Source organism: Sorex araneus, chromosome X (genome assembly GCF_027595985.1).
Source record: "Sorex araneus isolate mSorAra2 chromosome X, mSorAra2.pri, whole genome shotgun sequence".
NCBI classification, from domain to species: Eukaryota; Metazoa; Chordata; class Mammalia; order Eulipotyphla; family Soricidae; genus Sorex; species Sorex araneus.
Window position 1 is genome coordinate 12,575,174 of NC_073313.1, and position 24,482 is coordinate 12,599,655.

The 24,482-nt window shown below is 43.6% G+C and overlaps 1 protein-coding gene across 5 annotated transcripts in view; it reads left to right on the forward strand.

The window, feature by feature from the left end:
- FRMPD4 (FERM and PDZ domain containing 4) overlaps positions 1-24,482 on the forward strand; it is a 574,641-nt gene that overhangs the window by 531,633 nt on the left and 18,526 nt on the right. For all 5 annotated transcript variants that reach the window (XM_055120214.1, XM_055120217.1, XM_055120213.1 and 2 more), the window contains exons 7-10: positions 2,073-2,180; positions 7,880-8,011; positions 13,234-13,353; positions 21,106-21,242. In XM_055120214.1, coding sequence (XP_054976189.1) covers positions 2,073-2,180; positions 7,880-8,011; positions 13,234-13,353; positions 21,106-21,242 — 497 coding nt within the window. The remainder of the gene's footprint in view (positions 1-2,072; positions 2,181-7,879; positions 8,012-13,233; positions 13,354-21,105; positions 21,243-24,482) is intronic.

Genomic DNA, 24,482 nt, shown 5'->3' on the forward strand with positions numbered 1-24,482 from the left:
CTCAAAAAGACTTCAGTTGGAGGAAGCACTGTATCCCAGCAGCTTATCTGAAGCTTCTTAAAGCTTATCCAAAAGCTTATCTTCTTTCTTTCTCAAGCTTCCCAACATGAGATTGGGCCGCTGGTCCCTACATATTTATACAGAAGATGAATCTAGAAGCTTCTGTGGAAGTATCACTTCATCTCTGGGAAGAAAAGGGCTCTTGAAGGCATGGAGTTTGAGGAAGGGCTGAGTCAGTTGCCCCTGTGGCAACATGCCTCCTAATAGTTCCAAGTGTGGGAATGGACACTCAGGCCCAGGGGACCCCTTCATCCTCTTGTGGACAACTTCATCCCCTTACTTCTCTGTGCTTCTGACCCATTGTGTGTTGTTTCTTGTGGATTCAGCAGGTCGATAAGCAGGAAAGTCATGCGGAATACCCACTGGAGTAGAAAAGAGGGGAGGGAACTCAGGATAATTGGAAGTGAAAAGCAGAGAGACTGTTAGGGGAACCCTTTGGATGGGAATTTCATGACAGTAAAAATCTCTGAGCATCTTTTTTAAAAAATTTATTCTTTTATTGAATCACCATGTGGAAAGTTACAAAACTTTCAGGTTTAAGTCTCAGTTATACAATGCTCGAACACCCATCCCTTCACCAGTGCACATATTCCACCATCAAGAATCACAGTATACCTCCCCCCACCCCCCACCTCCCTAGTCCCCCACCCCACCTGTGTAACTAGTAAATTTCACTTTACTTTCACTTTACTTTGATTACATTCAATATTTCAACAAAAAACTCACTATTATTGTTTGGAGTTTCTCCCTCCTAAAGTCGGACCTGCTGAAAAGGAAGCATTTGAGCATCTTACCTTCAGTTTCCTCATCTGTCAAACAGAAGATAGATGATTTCATGGTTGCAGAGTTCCCATCAACTCCTGTGACTTTCTGACGAAGTACAAGTAACACAACTTTTGCTAAGGATTCTCAAAACTCATTCAACAGGCCTTAATCATGCCCCAGTTCCTTCATCTCTCTCTACATAATTTTCTTCTGGTCACGTTTCCAGGCATCTCTATTTGAAGTATTGATAAATTATTATGTTATTAGAGACAGAATTTGACTCTTTTGGCACAAGGACTCATTCCTTCTTTTGTCATTCATTCACTATCACTATCATCCTGTTGATCTTCGATTTGCTAGAGTGGGCCCAGTAATGTCTCCATTCGTCATAGCCCTGAAATTTTAGCAGACTGTCTTTACTTGTCTTTCCCAATAGTGCCCATTAGAGGCTCTTTCAGGGTCAGGAGAATGAGACCCATCATTATTATTATATTTGGCATATGAATATGCCACAAGGAGCTTACTAGGCTCTTCTGTGTGGGCAGGAAAAATCTCGGTAGCTTGCCAGATTCTCCGGAAGCTTGGTTTTATAGTCTCTGGATGTTGGTGATTGATGGGATTACACGGTGCTGGGGGCAGTTTCTGGGTGTGACCGCCTAGCTACTAGAAAATGGGGGATCTGGGCAGAAGAGGCCCAGTCCCAATCCAAGCAGGCTTGGAGATCTCAGCCAAGCTTGGAGATCAAGCAAATCTCAGCAGGCTTGGAGATCTCGTTCACTAAATGGGTTAAAAATCCACTGTCAAACAAGTTTACCTGTGAAACCCATCGATGCTTATGAGTCACTGTCATGGCCTTGTCAAGCATCACAGCAAACAGTATCATCACTGGTCTTTACTCTGCACTAGACATCCTGCTCTGCTAATCTGGGATGATAGTCCCCAACACTATGGCTTAACTACAAGGAATTATTTCTATGATTGTGTTTTGTAGTGGAAACCCTTGACACTTAGGAACACTAACCTGACTGTTTCTGATAGGAAAATGTCTGTTATTGGAAACAAATGGGGGTTTTGCAGCCAGAAAAGAAGAATATTTCTGAGAACAAACAACTCAGCTTTCACCAAAGGGACACCTTGGGTGGCTTTGAAGATTGTATTCTTATGCTATGATTTGAATAAGATCCCACTGCAGAGGCCAGAATTCTACTTAAACTAACTTACACCTTCCCCTTTTTTGGGTTAAACAGGAAACCGTTAAGGACAATTCACTTCTTTTTATGCCAAATGTTCTGAAAGTCTATCTGGAAAATGGGCAGACCAAATCATTTCGCTTTGACTGCAGCACCTCCATAAAGGTAAGAGAAGCCGCTCCCCTCTGTCCCCAGAAACTGCTATGGGCTGACATGTGAAAGTCTCACTGTGAGTCTGGTGTAATAACACCTACTCTTAGAAGTATCTGTTTCTGAGATCTTGTTGTAGCTACTGAATAAAGTAGCATGCAAATGCTTAGTAACAAAAGGCTTAAACTATGAAGGTTTTGCTGTGTTTGCGCATGTGCACACGTGACAATATGCTATATGATATCAGGAAACATGAGGGTTCATCATTTTTAATGCAACTACAGATTAATTAAAATAGCATGACTGTCACCCAAGAAGGCTTGGCACCCTGCCCAAAGCCAGCATGATTTCTCAGCAATGTCAGCTGCCAAGAAGATTAAGATGTTAGCTGTTAATTGAATATCTGCTACCTCGGTGTCCAGCAAAAACAAGGGGAAGAATAATGTAAGGATAATATGTACTTTTGATTGCTATAACCAGTTTCACGGAAACAACACATTAAAAGTCAGAAATTAGGCATGCTTCTTAGGAGAAGGAGTGAAAACAAAGCCACAATGCAATCCTATTCTATCAGAGTCACAGGTGAGATTTAAAGATTTATAACAAAGCATATGCCCCTTCCATACACACAATCTTGTGATTCCAGGGGAAAAAGTTGCATATTGTCTTTTTTTATTGGACAAAAGTATGCTCAGAAATTGATTGTTCCCTAATGTTCCATCAACCTAAAATAGACTTTCTTCATATAGCACAGTAAAAATGATTTTATTGAGGTTTTTTAAAAGTACCTAGTGACAATCCACACAAGAATAATTCAAATGAAGATCATCTCGGTGTTCAAAATGTCTAGCAGTAGTCAACTACTAATTCTCAGGGTTTTTTTAATCAATTGTCATGAATCTTATGAGTAGAAGTATTTCTCACTCACTGTGCGTTCTTATTGTCATGATGCCAGCAAGCAGCTTGTTTTGAATTGCTTTAAATAGGTAGTGATTTAGCAGGTAATAGAGCAGACAATATTAGTAGATTAATGATGAAGCATCTAAATCATCCTTAAATCATTCCAGGTGAAATATTAACTTCCTTTGTACAAGACTAATGATTTTAAATGACTGAAAAAAATCCTTTTCCTTTATTCCTACTCAAAATCAATTTATGGTGAAATATTATTCAAAATATTGATAAACTAATCAGGAGCCAACAGACTTTCTGGAGAAGCTTCGAGGATAAATATTTAAAGCTTTGTGGGTCATTTTATGTCTGTTGCAACTACTTGACTCTATTGTGGTATCATGAAAGCAGCCTTAGATAAGTCTGGGAGGTCCTCAAGACCACTCTTAGATTCAGTTGAAAACAAGGTTTTTGCTTGAAAACTCCAAGTGAATTCTATTCAGTAAGTGACCTAGTCACGTGAGAATATATAAAAATTTTTCAGCAAGTTATTATACTCACAGTTACAATTTACTGCAGGAAAAGGATTCAGATTAAACTCAACAATGGGAGGCAAATATGTAGCTTAGTGATGGCGCACTTGCCTTGATGTGTGATGCCCTGGGTTCAGCCTCTAGCACCATAAAAATAAGTAAGTAAATAAATAAATGTCCACGGGGCATAAGACTTGCTGTTGCCCCCTCTTGGTGGACTGACGCAGGCTGTCTTCCTCTCCTGGCACTGGTAGGCAACAGTAGCAGCAAGTACTGCCCACTTAGGAAGCTCACCAAGTCTTGGAGTTCAGAGTTTTTATTGGAGGTTGATCATAAAGACATATTGATAATCTGTGTGATTGACTTTTATCTCTAGCCTCTCCCAAAATCAAGTGATACCATATGTCCCAAGGTCCTCAGTCAAAAATACAATGTTAAAAATCACACTAGAGACACTGCCTGGTGTGACCCAAGGTAGACAAAGTCACTCCAACCAGAGGGCTACTCTGATGGTTTAGAAGTCACCCCAAGAAGGACTGGAGCATAACGGGTAGGGTTTTTGCCTTGCATGTGACCGACCGGGGTTCAATTCCCAGCCTCCTGTATGGTCCCTGAGCACCGCCAGGAGTAATTACTGAGTGCAAAGCAGAAATAACTCCTGTGCATTGCCGGGTGTGACCCAAAAGCAAAAAAAAAAAAAAACAGTCACCCAAGAGCCAGGTATCCAGAGTCAAATCTTTCTTTATGTAGCACTGTATAGTACTGTTGTCCCATCGTTCATCAGTTTGCTCAAGCGGGCACCATTGTGAGCAAGTCTCCATTGTGAGACTTGTTACTGTTTTTGGCATATCAAACACACCTCGGGTAGCTTGTGAGGATCTGCTGTGCAGGTGGGATATTCTTCGTAGCTTGCCTGACTCTTCGAGAGAGGTAGAGAAATTGAACCCGGGTTGGCCACATGCAAGGCAAAAGCGCTGTGCTATCGCTCCAGTCCAAATCTTTCCTTAGGCAAAATTAATCCTTTAATACACTGATATTATATAAATGAAAGGGCGTGACTAGATTTGACTCACTGATGTAACCCATAGAGTTACATCATTATAGCTCCCTTGACACTATGACCTTGTTTTGTGATATCAAATGATCAGAAAAGCTTACGGCCAGAGGGCACAAGCCCCAACCTGAAAATATAGACAAAGAAAATAAAGGCTGTACATTTCTTAGCAGAAATAAATATAAATTTAGAAGACAGCCCTGTTGTGAATTCCCTCTGGCCTCTTTATTATAGGAACTCACACTAAACTAAGTCTGATTTCCCTGAGGATTGCAGATGGCAATGAAAAGACAGGGAGCAATGCAGAGCTTGCAGCAAATTAAAGTTATCTTATCGTGCACCTAGCAGTCTTATTATCACAAGAGACGCCGGCTGGTAGGTGAAAAATAGAAAGAGTATAGTTATAAAAGAAATATGACACTGTTTAATAAAACTTGCCTAAGTTCTTGCTGCAGAGTCACAATAGGGGAAAAACTATTAATACTGATTTTGCCACTGTCCTTTCTGGTGATTCAGGCAAATCCTTTCTAACGTGTGTATTTCCACACAAAGGCTGATTTTGTCTTCACTCTTTGGGGCCTTGAGCAAAAATTATGAAACAGAGAATTTTTTTATGAAACTCAATAAAATCTAGGCATTTCTCCTGAGTGCTTTTTGGTGGTGGGTGGTATGTAGATCTTTATTTTAAACAGGCCTAAGGAAATTGAAATAGGCCTACGGAGAAGACTCTAAACTCAAAAAGACAAGTAAAGGAAAACTCTAGAGCTGGGCGGGACTTCTCTGTCTTCACACTGTTGATACTCTAGACAAGATCATTCTCTAAAGGCTCTTCTGTATACTGCAATATGCTTAGCACCATCTCTTTTTTATTTTATTTTTTTGCTTCTTGGGTCACACCTGGCGATGCACAGGGGTTACTCCTGTCTCTGCACTCAGGAATCACTCCTGGTGGTGCTCAGGGGACCATATGGGATGCTGGGAATCGAACCCAGGTCGGCCGCGTGCAAGGCAAATGCCCTGTGCTATCGCTCCAGCTGCTTAGCACCATCTCTTGATGCCAGTAGTATCCATAACTGCATTTTGACAACAGAATTGTCTCCAGAAATTGTCAAATGTTACTGTGGGGCAAAATTGCTCCAGGTTGAAAATCTCTGCTCGATGCAATTGTGTAGCATCTGGGCATCAATTGCCTTGAAGGAAGATCATTTACAAGTTTCAAGTTCATAGAAAAAGTAGTGGTTGAGGACATTCATTTTGCATACAGTCAACATGTTTGTGGCTGGAACACATTTTGGATCATAAGTATTTAATCCTTTGAAGGATTGCTAACAAGACTTGCGGTTTTTTAAATCTTCCCCAAGGATTTAAAATAAAAACTCACACATGTATATTGCTCTAGTGCCCCAACTCTGTGTCAAATGTGTTGTAGTGAATGTTATCCATGTATTAGTACAGTCCTTGTATTTCTTTGGAGGCAGATACACTATTATAGCCACTCTATAGATAGGGAAACTAAGGTACTTAGAGGGTAAATCATTTGCTTTAAGGCTCATGGCTGATACAGAGCAGATCTGGGCTGGGAAGTCAGACTATTGCCACCCTCCTTCCTACTTTCACATGCACTTAAAAGTAGGGCAGGAGGTACCCTGCTTTTTCTCTAAAGTGGTAGAAATCAAATAATTTAGGTTTTATGGGCCACTCAATGTCTATTATAACTCTAGCCTGCTGATGGGGAGCATAAAAACACCCACAGACCGCAAGTAGTAAGCTGGTATAACCAGTCAAAACATGTTTATAGAAATGGACAGTGGGTTGGCGTGGCATGATGCTGGCACCTGATGACCCCTTGCAGAGAGGCAGTTTAACCGCCAATTCTTCATTTATAAAATATGCTATTACTATCCTTTCTAAGTCAAAACTGAATGTGATAGGTGAGTCCTTTCTGAGCTCACGAAGGTTAGAGGTCAGGGGTAGGCCAGGAAAAATGTCAAAGAAAGAAGGAAGTCTCCTTTCTATACCTTGTTGGAGTCCGGAACCCTCCACTTCAGAATTCCCCATAGGTATAAAATTGGAAGGTGGGGGAAACACACCAAGCTCTGAATCATCCTTTTTTTTTGCTTTTTGGGTCACACCCAGCGATGCACAGGGGTGAATCCTGGCTCTGCACTCAGGAATTATCCCTGGTAGTGCTCAGGGGACCATATGGGATGCTGGGAATTGAACCCGGGTTGGCCTCGTGAGAGGCAAACACCCTACCCACTGTGCTATCACTCCAGCTCCTCTCAATCATCCTTGAGAAACACATTTCTGGGCTGAGAATTCTAGGACCTTCTTGGAATGGGCAGATTTCTTCTCCTGCCAGAAGGCCCAATAACCTGCACCCACACCAACGTTCCCCGACATATAAACACCCCAGCTCTACAACTAATCTAAAAAAGACACCAAGCCTCTGAATCATCTCAGGTAGAGCAATCTCCAGGGTGAAAACTCTGGAGTCTTCTCATCCCAGCTCCACAGTTCCTGGAGTGCGTGGCTACATGTGTGACATCTCCAAACTTCACAGTGCTAGCAGCGTAGTAGGAGCACAGCTAATTTGAGTGGAAAGTTGCAAAGAAATCCACCAGGTTCAGTTAGCAGAAGCAATAACTCAAAAACTCAACCAGCAACAGGCAGCTCAATAAATCCTCAGACAATGACTTTAGCAATGCCACATTGTAAGACACAGCAGTGATCACAAGGGGACGTTTATTGATATGATATGATTTTTTATAATTCCATTTGCCATTTTGTCATAACAAGAAATCTGAAGTAAATTTGGTATGTCCCTGCTAAGGGGGTAGGGTTGGAGAAGGGGAGATTTGGCACATTGGTGGACAGATTGTCACACTTGTGGTGGGATTGGTGTTGGAATATTGAGTGCCTGGAACAACTGAATTAAGAACAACTTTACAAATCACAGTGCATAAATTTTAAAAAGGAGAGTAAGCCTGGAGCACTTCTGGGTGTGGCCCAAAAGGCAAAATAACTTAAAAAGAGTACAATCTTATTTATTAAATAGGCTTCAATAAGACAAGTACACTTTGAATTATAAAAGCAAATTAAGGTACATTAAAGTTTTCAGAAAATAATGGGAACATGGGAAAGCTTCAGGTATGAGATCCCTTTTCTGGGCCTGTTCGTGTGACAGCAGAGTTTCTTGAGTGCTGACCACATGCCATTGCTGTTTTCTCTTCAAGGATGTCATCCTAACCCTTCAAGAGAAACTCTCCATCAGAGGTATTGAACATTTCTCACTTATGCTGGAGCAAAGGACAGAAGGCGCTGGAACCAAGCTGCTCTTGCTTCACGAACAGGAGACTCTAACTCAGGTGAGTGCTTGCACATTTGGAGGCCCAAATTCCAGCCTCCTCCAAGCCTGGGTTTTTAATGCCTCGGGGTGACGTTTCCCTTTTTGACAATATTTCACAAGCTGTCAGCCTCAAAGCAGATTTGTCATTCACAGGCTCACAGCTCCTTACGGCGAGTGTGGTTCTAGAAAGTTAGATTGGATGTCATTGCAGTGACTGGGTCCCCGTCTTCCTCATCGATCTCTTGAAACTATTGGAAAAGGAAAAGGTTTCTGCTGAGATTATTTAAATGAAGTCAAACTCCTATTTCAGTTCTGGGTGCTGACTTCAGACTATTTTGAAGCATCTGAAATCCTTGCCCATTCCTGCCCACTGTAAAGATGTGACCCACCCATGTGTCCCAGTTCCTGGTTACCAAAATGCCACCCCCATCTGTTCCCTGGGGAGTCAAGCAGGCTGCTGAGCACCCTAACTTTTCTTGTGATTGTCCATAAGCAGACGCTGTTTGCTGTAAAAGGATCTCAACATGTTCCTCTTGAGGGCAAAGGTTCAATGGTGAGGGAGCGTTAGGGGGGAACGGATGAGGGGGCTCTAGGAGGAGAAGCTGTGTGTTGAGGCAGCCCAGAAAATGGAGTCCACAGAAAGTGTTGTCACTCTGCAGTGCTTTGAGGTGTCCCAGACTTCAGGTCTGACTGAGACCCTCCCACTGCTCTTGATTCAGTAAACTCAAGGCAATGAGTTGTTAGGAAAGTTTCCATACTGTGTCTGTTTCTATTTCTAAATTTGTTCTATAATTTTGATCACGTTAATGTCTCCCTACAGCGATTCTAACTTACTTCTCATGGTTGCTTATTATTGTCACAGCTGCCCAAACACTCTTGGCAACAGGTGATTTATTTGATGCTGCTTGCTCAAGAAACAGCCTCAAATATTGAATCCCTTGTGTGAAAGGTCAGTGTTTGGCTCTGAGTTCCTCCAGAGGCAGAACTGAAAACTAGGACTTGGATACGTGTGGTTTATTTTCCAGGAGATCTCGGGCCATGCTGGAAGTGGCATAGTAAAGAAGACTGGGAAATCAGAGCACCAGGAAAGGGTTAGCAAGCTAGTCCCCCCTGAGGGCAGCTGAAGGTCCACCCTACCTCTCAGGGAACACTGGGGGCCAGCAGAGACCATGCCTCCGAGGTGTGCAATGGGGCGGGGGTGAGTGGGTTGTGGGGGAAGGGGGGCGTTTGTCCATGAAGGCGCTTCCGGTACGGGCAGTGGGCTGGCGCTGGCAGATGGCTTCCTGTGTCTGCACTAGCCTTCAGCTGCAGTAAATGCCGAAGAGACCTGGGCGGACAGCCAGTTCCTATGAGTCTAATGAAACACCCCACATCTTTTTGACGTATCTAGTTCCACTTCGATATTTCTAGTTATTTTCCTCTGAGCTTTTATCTACGGCATAGCCTTTATCGGCGAGCTTCATGCTGATTTAGCAGGAAAGGCAAAAAAGACTCTTCAAAACTCTCTTCTGGTGCTAGGTAGCCCTAGCTTCTCGTTTCACATTCATCTCCAAATTTTCCTTGTAGAATGAGAGAGGGAAACAAAAGGCCTCTCGTGATGTTTCTTTGCTTAACTTCATGGAAAAGGCTTGGTTTGCTCTGGTTTTTAATCAGAGCTAAAAGTCCTAAAATTCAAGTCTTCACTCTGGGAAAGAGACAGGACTTAACTATTTAAATATTTAAGAAAGATTTAAATATTCTGAAACAAATCAGCTTTCTGCCTTTCAAATCCATGCATGTGAAAAGCTTGATCAGTAAGGTTTAATTTGGCATGATAGGGAGAGTAAGTTTTGAAATTAGATCATGGGCCAGAGCGATAATACAGCAAGTAGGGCTTTTGCCTTAAACATGGCCGACCCAGATTCAATCCTGGCACCCTGGAGGTCTGGTCAATGGTTGGAAGCTTGCCACAAGGAGTGTGTGTGTGTGTGTTGGGGACAGGGGATAGAGAAGGGACCAGTATGACAAGAATAGATGGAAAACATCACTCTGGACAAGAACTGAGTGCTGAAAGTAGGTACAGGGATATACATACATGTTGACCTTTTAGTATCTGTATTGTAAACCATAATCCCCGGAGAAGAGAGGTTGGGAGGGGGTGAGAAGTGCCTGCCATAGAGGCAAGGGGCAGGGGCGAGAGAGAATCTAGGGACATTGGTGGTGGGCAATGTATACTGGTGAAGGGACAGGTATTGGAACATTATATGACTGAAACCCAATCGCGAACAACCTCATAACTATGATTCAATTAAAAATAAATAAATTGAAATTAAAAGCATCCCCAGCATCCCATATGGTCCCGTGTGCTCTGCCAGGAGTGATCCCTGATGCAGAGTAAGGAGTCAACCCTAAGCACTGCCAGGGGTCACCCCACAAATAAAAATTAAAAAATTAAACAACAATGATTTATAAACCATTAATTTTGATGAAAACCACCAAGGAAATTTCAAGCAACTTTACCTAAATTTCTGGCAGCTTGACACTAAACCTTTGTATAGGATATATTACTGCCAGTTAATATACTACTTAAATTTTCCAAGAAATTGTGTTCTTGTTTGTTTTAGAGACTTATTTAGGGACTGCCTTTTCTAATGCATCTGAAGTACTTTTATTGCATTTTACCAATTCAGTTCCCCAAAGTACAATAGCCTGATAATCATAACAGTAGACAATAAGTCCTTATAAAAAAATTTTGGAAAGACAGATTTCCTTTAAATTTATTTTATTTAATTGGAGATCCTTTACAGGATGGAAAGCTGATTAGAGGCTGCCCCCAAAGCCTCCGTCCCTCTCGGAGAGCCTGGCAAGCTACTGAGAGTATCCCGCCCACACGGCAGAACCTGGCAAGCTACCCATGTTGAACTCAATATGCCAAAAACAGTAACAATGACGTTCCTCATTCCCCTGATCCTGAAAGAGCCCCCAGTATGCCATCGGGCTACACTAGCACGTGACAGGGACGAATGGAGATGTTACTGGTGCCCACTCAAGCAAATCAATGAACAACGGGATGACAGTGATACAGTGACAGTGAATTGAAGATCTGTGGTTGACAAAGTTATAGATAATTGAGTTTTAGTCATACAATGGTTCAACACCAATCCCAACACCAGTGTTCCCGTGCTCCCTCCTGCCTCTGTCCCCCCAACCTACTCCTCCCCGCCTCCACCACCTTGACAGTCACCTCTCAAAGTTCTGTGGTTGTAGTTTAGATCTCATGTTTTCAGTGTTGTTGAGTCTAAGCTTTGGCTATATAATTCTTACCACTCTCCCACATCATCCATCTACCCGAGATGCCTGACCTCTGTACCCCCATTCACCCCTTGAGTTTGGAAAGACAGACTAAGGAGTAGTTCAAGATGCTGGAGATATGATTGATACCTGACTTTTTGTTTTGTTTTTGTTTTTGTGGACCACACCTGATTATGGTCACGGCTTACTGTCTCTGCACTCAAGGGCCACTCCTGGCAGGACTCTGGGTGCTGGGAATAGAACTCGGGTTGGCAGCATATAAGACCAGCACCTTATCCACTGTACTGTCGATCTGGCCCAATACCTGACTTTTTAGCACCAGTGTAACCATTGGCATAATGCCCCAGGATATCACTGTGAAAGAGTGGCAGCCAGGCCTGGCCAGCGCTGCAGAACCTGGGTCTCTTGCCCATCAGCCAGTGAGGAGCAGCCCACAGCCTTATGGCTCCCACTCAGCTTTTCCTTCCTGCCCACAGCCGGAAAGCTGCTTCCGTGTCTCTCCTTCTCAATCTGTCAGTACATTTTGAGTGTGGTAGAAGGGGATTGAGGCCACATCTGGAGGTACTCAGGAGTTGCTCTCAGCATTTCGTAGGGACTGTAAGGTTCCAGAGATCAAAATGGGTCATCCACATGCAAGGCAATTGCCTTAACCACAATCTATCTGGCTCTATCTGGTATATTTAAAAAAAATTGAAAACAGAGTGTGTTATTAGAATACACATCATGGAAAAAGTGAAATATCTCAATAATTATTCTTGGGTTATACATTCAAACTTAATATTTTTGATATATTGGATTAAATAAAATATATCATTCAAATTAAAAAAACTGTTTTCCCACTGATCTTTATTCAAAGGTTGGTGATGTAAACTTTAAGGGAAAAAATACATACACATACATACATACAAACACACATACACGCGCTGTGGGGCTCAATACAGCTATTGCTATTTTATTGAACACGTAAATTGTAGCTAATGAACATTTTTATTTTGCTGGATTTGTACCCTGCATTAAAGTGGTTAATAGTTAATACAGCTCCATACAGGAACATTAGACCACAACTGAACACCTGTTTAGTTCATCCTGTTGACCTTTTAAAAGGAAATTGAAGAGCTTTTACCTTCTCTCTTGGAGTCCAATGTCATTTATTTATTCAGCTGTATATTCATTGATTGATGATTCCCTTTTGTTGCAAACAGAATTGAGAAACTAACACCTCGTACTTAGCACGTACTGTGCTGTAAAAGGAAAACACATGAAAACGATCCGTTGGCCTTCACGCTGAAGAGCTCGTAGTGATTTCCCAGTTCTCTGAGCAATTTGAGCACTGTGTTTGTGCCTGAAATTTCTCTCTTCCTGCTTTCCAGTGTGAAGCCATCCCAGTTGCACACTGTCCGGTTTTTGCTGCTCAGTTCCAGAGTTAGCAACGCCCACAGCAGTGTCCCACTGTACTAACTGTCCGAAACTCTAGAGGCCAACCCTTGGCTTTTGCTCACGATCCCTTTCTAGATCCCCACATCCACCCTAGCTTTGCTTGCGACTGTACAGCAGCCAGCATCCTGCCTGCTCTCCATCTCCCCCGGTCCAACCTGAAACCAGTGTCTCCCTTCTGACTTATCCCCGGCCTTATTCTCTTGGCGCCAATCATGCAGTTCTGATGTGAAAAGTACTCTCCAGAGTCCTCGTGGTGGAAGACTTTCTCCCGTTTTTCATCCCATACATCTTCCGTGGGGGGCAGGTCCTCACTGTGTTCCTCATCTTAGGGGTATTTCTGGGGAGCCCGGCCTGAGACACTGGTATATGCAGTTTGCAGGGCACAAGCATCTGTTTCAAATACTAAAAGAACTTCCTCCACTTCCATCCTGAGTGTCCAGAGACAGATGTGTTCATGTCCCTCTGCCATCTCTCAGCCAGCACTGAAGGATTCTTCGGCTCTGTCTCTCCCAGGTGACCCAGAGGCCCAGCTCCCATAAGATGCGGTGTCTTTTCCGAATTAGCTTCGTCCCAAAGGATCCAATTGATCTTTTAAGAAGAGACCCGGTGGCATTTGAGTATCTCTACGTTCAGGTATGTGAGGGTTGGGACCTGTTGGATGTTGATGTTGTAGGTAAACCATGAATTTTTTCCATTCAGAAATATTTTCCTCTTTGCCCTCTTCCCCAAACTTGGTAACTTTTAAAAAAAAATTATTAGTGAGTCACCATGGGGTACAGTTACAAACTTATGAACTTTCATGTTTGTATTTAGTTTACATCCTTCCACCAGTGCCCATTCTCCCCCACCAATGTTCCCAGCATCCCTCCCACCACCCCCATCCCAACCCCCCAACCCCATCCTGCCTCTGCGGCAGGGCATTCCCTTTAGTCATCTCTCCTGCCAAACTTGAAAAAATTTATGTTGATTTTATGTTGTCCTTTTCAGTATCCTTTTGAGTTGGAAATGATTTTATATTTAAAAAAACTGTAAAAGTAGGTTTGGGCTTTCTTTGCATACTACATTTCCTTTATCTTTATTGTGGGTCTGTATTTAATATAAAAGTTATTTGTTGTAGGATATATACTTTTCAGAAACAGATGTATCAGTTACAAAAATGAAACCTTTTGCTCCTAAATACATCACAATGTACTTATTTGGTACCAAGGATAATTTTACATAATCATCATATGATTAATGAACAGTGAGATTCTACATTGATATAGTATTATTATGTGATCTAGATTTCATATCAATTTTTTTCATCTTTTCACAAAATAAATCGAGATATCAATTGTTCCTACAATAAATCCATTTTTAGGATCCTATTTTTGTAACTAGTTGGTGACTTTTTTAGTCTCCTTAGATCTGGAGCAACCAAGCCCTTTATTCCACTTTCATGACCTTTCCAGTTTTGAGGAGTTATTGTATAAGTTATTTTATAGATGGCTCTCAATTTAGACTGCTGTTCTGATGTCTTCTCGTGGTTACATTGAGGTTATATATTTTGGACTGGAGAACAATGTAAGAGATTCTGTATCCTGCTCATTTAAAGAAATTGTGAGGGCTAGAATGGTGTCTTACAAATGTCTCCTTTCTAAAAGTATTTCTTTTCCTTTTTGTAATTAATAGGTAATTTATTGCTTGTTCCTATGTGACTCTCTTATTACCCTGTAGTTTTCCAAATATTCACCCTCTGCTTTAGTATTGATTCTCACCTGAATCTGTTATTTTGATGTTTGAAAGTGATTTTCCTAATTCTTTTGTTAATTGGCATTCAGCTATAAGCAAAATATCTCTTCTCTGTCATTTAGTTAGCTATATTAATTCATTTGGTTATAGCTTGTTTTAAAATACCAGGGTCTGATTTCTCCTCTCTCCCCTACCAGCACTGCCAGGAGTAAGTCCTAAGCACCACCAAGTGAAGCCCAAAAACAAACAAACAAAAAATGTGCTATCCATTGGACGAAAATGATTTTACAGTATATTTTTTCCAGTGAAAAACTCCAATTTGTACTGAAATCATTCATTTATTAATGCCAATGTAAAACTTAAAGGTGTTTTGAGACTCTATCTACCTCTGATTCTGGGCTATAATTTTCAGGAATAAGAATCTATTCTTATAGAGTCCCACAAAGGGAATTTTTTTCAAAATGATCATTAGGATAAGTGTCCATATTTTTAAATATCTGCTTTTTATTACTGTGAAATGGACAATATAATCCCATTAAACATTAAGATCCCACTAACATGGCTTAGACATAGAACCAAAGAATCATGTAAAGGGATTAGCAACATAATGGTAACTGCTGCTGCAATAAAAGTCATGAACAGCAGGAATAGACTGCATTTGGCTGGGGCTACCTATAGATGTCTTCCTTATAGGAACTGCAAGAAAGGAATGAAAAAGCAAAGGAGTAGGCAAAGGCAATGAAGAGAAGCATTTGTCCAATCTGAATAGTTAACGTGTTGACACTGTTTTATCTTTCTCAGTACTCTGTGTGTGTGTCTGTGTTTGAAAGCTTTCGTTGTTGGGAAGGAAATGAAGGTAGGGAGAAGATGGAAAAGAAACACAGATAAGGGTGACATCGGAGGTTAGAAAGAAGACAGAATTAAAGCACTCAAGGAGAGAGAAGTTAAAGACTCACAATCAATCGTCTTTGGGAGAGGCAGTGGTGGTTGCCGCTCAGTAGGATGGTTAGTGTTCAGGAAGATAACCCTGAGTCATCGGGCAATGGCAAATGCTGTGCAGAACTGTGCTTATCAAGACAATGTGCCTGGCACTTGACACTATTTTCTCCGCAAAACAGTGAAACAAGTCATGACTTGGGGGTTGAGCATGTTAAACTTTGGTCACCTAGACCCTTCAACAATGTCCCTATCACTCAGGTCACCCTGGCAACCCAGATGGGCCCATGGTAATCAGCCTGAATCTCACCTGTGCTGTCTCTGCATCTTTCCCTTCACTCCTGCCGAGAACCCACCAGGAGACTGTCCCTGCAGTTCCACTTAGAGACTGATTTTTACCTTGTTGATTGCAAATAAATAGTTGGCAGGTGCCTAACTGTAGATAGCAAGAAGCCTTTAGAGGCTATACTCAGTAATTATATACTAATCCCATTAGCAAGGTGGTGCTCTCAAATCATTTCGGTCTGCTTCTCTTTCAACTCTCACAAGCCCTTCTAAAAGAAGTTGGGTTTGGAGTTGACTCTAAGGCTCATGGGTTCGAACCCCACCATAACCTCCAGCACTGCTCCAGAATTAGCCCCTGAGTCCTGCCTGGCAGGACCCCAAAACACAAGAAGTTGTGTTTGCCATTGGTGCACCGAGACCTCTTAAATCGAGCAGAAACAAAGAAGTGGGCTGTAGAAGGTGCGCTTGCTCAGGCCTAATGCCATTCCTGGAGGCCCTTATTATGCAAAAGGCACATCTTCTAGACTTGTGGGGCTAGTAGGGAGCTGGTCTGGGAACAAGCAGAAGACAGGACCTGTCTGCAGGAGACCCAGGCACTGGCCAGGTGGTGGTCAGCCACTGTTCACAAGGTGCCAGTGGGGCAGATGGAAAACCATGTGTGATGCCTAAAGAGCTCCAAGCCAAGTTCCACCCACTAATCCATCCTTCTGAGAATAAGAAATGAAAATGTCTTGTCCTCAGACTATTCACGTGGCAGAATACGTCATGTGTGTGAGAGAACATACCTGTCTAAGTCAGTGGATGAGTGGACGGTGCTAGTTACCCACGTATCTCGTAAGGTACTAAAAATGCAATGAAATTAGCTTAGAGAGCAAAAGAGTAAGTGGAAGTAATATATGTCACATTACAAAGACAAAAACCATTTCAGTCTAGTGGGTTCCTAATGAGGACAGAGGCCATTGACTAGATGAGCCATGAGAATGGAAACAGCATTGAGTCATGATCAGCCCTATCAATCTCCTGGTCACCAATGCACTGTGAATGAAGTATATTTTGCAAAGTTTAGCACATAGTCAACCCTAACACTCCAGCTTGTTCTCATTAATAATTGCATTAGCTATGTTTACCTATTAAGGAAAAGATTGTTACTTAAGTAAAAGATTTGGTTGATAAGGTGAGTTATCAACCGTCACTTCTTAGAGCTCTGACTGCACCCTTTCCCACCACTGCAGTGGCCTGTATTTAACCACACCCATGAGACAATTTTTGGTCACAGTGATTAGTTACTTAATTCTGTTATATAATTAGTTCAGACTGCTCCTGGAGAATTAGTGTGAAGTCTCACACATCTCTTTTTTTGTACTAATCATACTTTTGTTAAGTTCATAACTCAATGTGCAGCTAACAAGAAAATGGCAGCTGTTGTTTTTGTAAAGACATTCAGACAGACTCCATTTCATCTGCACAAAAAATGGTCACTAGCTCTGACTATGGGCTTGAGCGATATCACAGCGGGTAAGGCGTTTGCATTGCACACGGCCGACCTGGGTTCGATTCCTCCATCCCTCTTGGAGAGCCCTGCAAGCTACTAATAATATCCCACCTGCATGGCAGAGCCTGGCAAGCTACCCGTGGCGTATTCAGTATGCCAAAAACAGTAACAGCAGGTCTCATAATGGAGACATTACTGGTACCCACTCAAGCAAACCAATGAACAATGGGATGACAGTGCTACAGTGCTACTATGAATATGTTAGATGGTAAAAGTAGACTGCCAAAGTGTTAGAAATACTTCTGTGACCTCATCCGTGTTCTCCTACTTGCTAACAATCTTTTACTTAATAGGTAAACATAGCTAATGCAATTATTAATGAGAACAAGCTGGAGTGTTAGGGTTGACTATGTGCTAAATTTTGCAAAATATACTTCATTCACAGTGCATTGGTGACCAGGAGATTGATAGGTCTGATCATGACTCAATGCTGTTTCCATTCTCATGGCTCATCTAGTCAATGGCCTCTGTCCTCATTAGGAACCCACTAGACTGAAATGGTTTTTGTCTTTGTAATGTGACATACAAAGCAAACTGGATGGCTGGAGGAATCAGTCAGGATGGGAGATGTGTGCGAAAGTAGATAACGGAGCAAACATGATGACCTCTCAGTGTCTGTGTTGCAAGTCATAATGCCCAAAGGTAGAGAGAGAGAGTATGGGGAATATTGTCTGCCATGGAGGCAGGGGGAGAGTGGGAAAGGGGGTTATACCGGGGATATTGGTGGCGGGGAGTGTGCACTGGTGGAGGGATGGGTGATTGATCATTGTGTGATTGTAACCCAAGCATGAAAGCTTGTAACTATCCCACGGTGATTTGATAAAATTAAATAAATAAATAAATAAAAACAAACTGGTTTTCAGAAACATCCTAATGGGCATACCTGCAACCTCATGAGTTGACTGTTGTTGGCCCATTTTCCAGATAAGAAAATTGAGTCTCAAAGAGCCATGAAATGCCATGTCCAAGGTCATTTGATTCATAGCAGAACCTAGAATGTCCCTTGAAGACCTTGTCCCCAAATTCTATACTAATAATTTTTTAAAATCTTTGATTCAGGGGGCTGGAGCTATAGCAGAGTGGGTAGGGCATTTGCTTTGCGCGCAGCTGACCCAGGTTGGATTCCCAGCATCCCCTATGGTCCTCCGAGCACCGCCAGGAGTAATTCCTGAGTGCATGGGCCAGGAGTAACCCCTGTGCATCTCTGGGTGTGACCCAAAAAGCAAAAAAAAAATCTTGGATTCAATGGGATTCATAGAATAAATTGACTTATAAAAATGTTTTTAAAGAAAAAAAAAACCTGATTCTTCAAGTGTCTCTGATGGCCTAGAACTTTGCCGTGTGGCTCTTTCCTCCTATGACCTGAAGAGACTATGAAATGTGGCATCTAATTGTGGACAGCCCCAGCTGTCCAAAATAGCTGGTCAGCCCACAATCAGCAAAGCAAAAGACACACTGCAGTTGCTCTCTGAGGCTGCCTTCTCCCGCCTGCCTCAGACCAGGCCCACTGGCAGACAGAGTAATAGACGTGAGCTTGTAAGGAGGAGCAAAGGTGACGGGGAGACAGTGCAAGTTCACTGTTGGTATGAGGGGGGAGACTGAGGTACAGGCCAGTGCGGTGCAGCCCAGGAGCGGATTCCCAGTGCACAAACCACACAGGGCACATGCTCCCACTAAGAAAGCCACATGTGCAGGAGCCAAAAACGTGCTTCTCTCAGGAGGCACCAAACGCATCCTGATAGAGATTCCCGTTCAAAAGCTCCTTGGAACCAGGCAAAGAAGACTGGAGAAAGAGAGAGAGAGAGAGAGAGAGAGAGAGAGAGAGAGAGAGAGAGAGAGAGAGAGGGAGAGAGAGAGGGGCTAACGAGCACGTTTCCTAAAGCTAAAGATGAGCTCCCCAGATCCAAAGGAAGCCCTCAGAGTCAGCAGCACTGGGACACTTCCCGTGCCGCCTCCCTCCGGAGTGTGTGACAGTGCCATCCTCCAGCCAGCAGCTGGCACTCAGAGGACTTTACCCCGCAGTCCAAACCACTCTGCAGTTTGGTGCACACCACCAAACTGAGGTCAGTGACATCATTTTCCAGATGCACAAACAGAGGCGGGGAGATTTGGAGACACTTGACGACCTCCAAGCGCTGCTGCTGCACTCACCGTTGCAATAGCTGAGAACGGTCATAGCGCCCCATTTACTGGCAGTGCCGGGAGCCTGCAAGAAAACCCTTCCTGAGCCTCTTTGTGGGAACTCCCATGCCACTCCAGGCCGTGAGGACGGATGCCCATTGCACGGATGGGCACATTGAGGCTGCAAGAGTTAAGATATAGCGGTCCAAGTGCCACCCATAGGTAATGACTGGCAAATGCAGGACCCTGCAGCCACTGCCCTCAGCCTAGAGCAGCCGCACGCTGTCGCCTTACTCTCTCTGCTACCCAAAGCTGCTCTGGATGACAAGGAAGACAGTGATGTGACGGCAGCCGGTGACACAGGTGGGCGCCTCCACCTCACCAGGTAGAGCGCTGAGGGCTTTTCATTGTTCACTCCTTGCATTCTCACCACAGCCCGGGGAGAAGGCAGCAGCACTCCCCCCAGTTTGCAGGAGAGGAAACTGAGGCACCGGCTCTCAGAGCACCAGCCCAAGTTCACACCCCTGAGAAGTGGAGGAATAGCATGCCAGGCCGACATTCCAACATGGCAGCCCAAGTCCAGGAGCCACATGCTGCTGTCCATGCTTCCGGCGCTCCACGGGACTGCCAGTGCTGGCAAGTTTCTGACTCAAGTTCCTAGTGGATCTTTTTCTAATTTTTTTAATTTTATTGAATCACCATGAGATAGTTACAAGCTTTCATGTTTGGGTTACAGTCTCACAATGGTCAAACACCCATCCCTCCACCAGTGCACATTCCCCACCACCAATATCCCGGGTATACCCCCCCTTTCCCACCCTCCCCCTGCCTCCATGGCAGACAATATTCCCCATACTCTCTCTCTACTTTGGGGCATTATAGCTTGCAACACAGACACTGAGAGGTCATCATGCTTGGTCCATTATCTACTTTCAGCATGCATCTCTGATCCTAACTGGTTCCTCCAGCCATCGTTTTCTTAGTGATCCCTTCTCTATTCCATCTGCCTTCTCCCCTCCACTCATGAAGCAGGCTTCCAGCTATGGGGCAATCCCCCTGGCCCTGGTATCTACTGTCCTTGGGTGTCAGCCTCATGTGATGTTATTTTATATTCCACAAATGAGTGCAGTCCCTCTATGTCTGTCCCTCTCTTTCTGACTCATTTCACTTAGCATGATACTCTCCATGTCTATCCATTTATAAGTAAATTTCATGACTTCATCTCTACTAACAGCTGCATAGTATTCCATTGTGTAGATGTATCAAAATTTCTTTAACCAGTCATCTGTTCTAGGGCATTCGGGTAGTTTCCAGATTTTGGCTATTGTGAACAATGCTGCAATGAACATATAGGTACAGATGCCATTTCTACTGTGCTGTTTTGCATCCTCGGGATATATTCCCAGAAGAGGTATTGCGGGGTCATATGGAAGTTCAATTTCTAGTTTTTGAAGGACTGTCCGTATTGTTTTCCAGAAAGGCTGGACCAGTTGACATTCCCAGCCTTGGTCCTAATGGCTCTTACCAAACATTGACAGTTTAAATCGTCGGTGGATGTGAAGTGTTTCTGTGTGGTATGCATCTATCTTGATGCATGCAATGAAAGGTTTCCACGCAGCTTGGTGGAAGTGTTTCCATCCTTCTTCCCTTCCCTTTGAAGTGAAGGTGGAAACCCTCAGGGTCTCTCGTGTCCCCAGTATCTCTAACGCCGCCCCGGCCCGTTATTTGACACGCTGCGCCCTCTGCTGGTCTCTTTGCAGAGTTGTAACGATGTCGTTCAGGAGCGGTTTGGACCAGAGCTGAAATACGACGTGGCTCTGAGGCTGGCGGCCTTACAGATGTACATCGCCACGGTTACCACCAAGCAGACGCAGAAAATCTCCCTCAAGTACATCGAGTAAGTGCTGATCTGTCCCTTTTTCAAACTGAGCTTGCTTGTGGCAGAGCATTCCTTCTGCAGGAGCAAAACCATTTGTGAGCATCACTATTCGTTTGGGGTGGGCTTTTTTTTTTTTTCTCGTGATCCGCCTTTAGAGCACGGTCGTTCTAGTGAGGGGGAGAGTGAAAGGAAAGAACACACGTTTAGGATTTCGACTTCTGGAATCGAATGGAACTTGGTGCCAGGCCAAGCTTTGTTCTCAGCACTGTTCAGACTTGAGCTGTCTGATCCCCCAGTTTCCCTGTGACATGAGTAGGATTCTAGCTCCGACTTATAGACACGCGAAGCAGCATGCGGGGTGATCAAGGAACTTGTCAGATGCTAGTGGGGGAGGGTCGGGTTCCCAGCCCTGACCGTTTCTCAACCTTCCCCCCACCAACAATGACCCCACATCAGGCCTTACTCCTTTCTGTGCCCCCCACCCCCGCCCGCCAGTTGGCACCCTAGCCTTGTGCCCTGGCTCCACTCACGCTTCGTTTCACCTGGGGCTCCCTTGCAGTCTTCTGGTGCGGGGTGGCCTGCAGAAGCCATATGCGCCCCCAGTTAGAAACTCTGCTTTAGAGAACCCAAATGCCGCGTGGAGAGGCATGTTCTCGGTGCCCATCTGGAAGGCTGGTGTTTTCGGGAAAGAGCACCGAGCCAACCAGAGAGGACACGCCCGGGGCCGACTTGGCTTTGGGGCGGTGGGGGAAGCTTGCTGGGGCAACGCCCTCTCTGGCTCACAGTCCTAGTTCCAGCATCCCTGTGCTGGCTCTGGTGGAGGGGCTTCCTCTTCCTGGAAGCAAGTCCTCCGTGTGGTCGTCAGTGGACGGGTGGAGCTGCAAAGGGCGGACCCGTGAAGGGCGTCCGCATCCAGGTTGCTCAACTGCTTCAAGCAGCCACTGATTTCTGAAGCCTGGCAGCTCATATTCCTACTTCAAGGCATGTGGCAGGGCTGAAGCCACGCCTCCGTGTCACCATGAAAGCCCTGATGCCTCCACATCCCACCCCCAAGAAAGAGGTGGACAAGCTAGCTAAAATCCCACTTGCAAAAACTCTTCCGGACCTGAAGGTTCTCGGTCCACAGTGCTCAGTTCACCACCAGGGGGCAGAATAGCTTTTTCTTTCCAGGTCCTTGGGCCACGTTAGGGAGAAATTCCCATCTCCCAGTTGCTGTCTTCCATCCCCTTTCTGAAGTTGTTAGGGACAGATTTGGAAAATGTGACCTGCAGAATGGTTTTCAGGTAATTAAATCATATGTATTACCATCTGTACCACATTTTACCAGGTTGAACAAGGTCCCATTAGAATGTCCCAGAGGTAACTCATTTGACCAGGAATCTTGCTGAGTCTGTAATAATTTTCTCATCAATGAGTTTGTTCATCTGACATGTGTTCCTTGAGTGTTTTATATAGCATCATCATTCACACCATAGAAGGTACTAATACATATACATTATAAACTTATCCACCAGAGGATTTCTGATCTGATTATGGAGACACAGAGATAGGAAAGTTATTTTAAATAATAGAAGGAGCACCAAATGAAAGATAATACACGCTGAGGAGATAGAGAAAGGAATGAGCATTAGAAATATCTTCTCTGGGGGCTGGAGTGATAGCACAGCGGGTAGGGCATTTGCCTTGCACACAGCTGACCCAGGTTCGATTCCCAGCATCCCATATGGTCCCCTGATCACCGCCAGGAGAAATTCCTGAGTATATGAACCAGGAATAACCCCTGGTGAGGAAGGAAAAAAACCTCACACCCGTGCATTGCCGGGTGTGACCCAAAAATCTTTAAAAAATGAAATATCTTCTCTGGGGATTATGAGTGCAAAGAAATAAATAGTGGAATCGTGGAGTGGCCCAGGACTGAACCCATACTGATCTGTCAGGTCCACACCTGGGGCTGTTATCATGAGTGGTCCCCAAGTCACCAAACGCTTCTGGGGTTTCCATAAAAATTAAGGAAAATGAAAACGTGAACTGCATTTTTAAAATGGCACCACACTGACTAAAATTAGCACAGGGACATCAGAATCATTTTTTTTGATGGGGCTGTACCTTTCCTTTTTTGTTAGGGAAAAATATCATTAGGAAAAAATACAACGTGTGAGATTTAATATAAAATGTCTTGTTCAAGTAAAAAAAAAAACTTCTCTAGTCGAGAAGGTTGGAAATGGTCACAGGAGGTGGTACTGCTTCCAACCCTTCTTTGAAGAGAATCTGGAGCAGAAATAATCAAAACCTCCTGCAGGTCTTCACATAATTGTAAAGATACTGACTGAACACATGGCCCATTGGGAAATGTTTCCTAGAATTCAAAGTCTGGAACCTTCTTAGAGTAGTTTTATAATCACTGCTAAGGAAAGGGGTTCTTGGCAAGGATTACTGCACTGTTTACCAACCTTTTTTTTTCTGATCATGGCTTTCTTCCTTCCTCACTGTGCCCCGTACATCATCTTATCATCAGTCCCTTAGTTCCGTGTCAGGACCCCCAGTGATGTAGTTTTCACCTGCACATCTTTTTCAATTTCTGGGACTCCCATGGAAGCCTTATGGCCCTGACACTATATTAACTCACTCCCCTTTGTCCATTTTTTCCACCCTATCATTATTTAAGAGGGTGAAGTTTCACCCCCAGCCACATACTTAAGTGCGATGAACACTGACTTCATGCCAGTAGAAGGCATTATCTGTGAAGGGTCGGGGGAGGTGATAGGGAAAACTGTGTGTTTCTAGAGAAATGGCCATTGGTGGGGGAGATGGGGAGAAAGGATAGTTTGGGGTGTATTCATTCATCAATCCATCCAAGAGAAGAGAGAACATGTGGAAACACAGGCAAAGATGGAGCAAACAGAGAGGGTGATAAATCAGTGTTGAAAACTACAAAGTCAGGTAGATAAGTGAATGAATTCCAGGAGACTCAGATGTGAGTTGGATAAAGCATCTCTTCAATGTTCATTGACCCCAAATATCTCCCTTGCATTCTCTCTAGAGAGTGAGGACAATTTCTTTTTAAATGCACATATGTATTAATGATCAAATAGTATGTTTTCCCCCATGTACATTAAAAGTTTTGTCCCTAACTGGGATCCCATCTCCATTCTTTGCCTTACCTAGAGTTCATTTGTTCCAACATACATCAAAGCGCCATTTTGTCTTAGATCACTAATCATCACAAGAATGTGAAATTAAAGATATGTTCTTTATTGC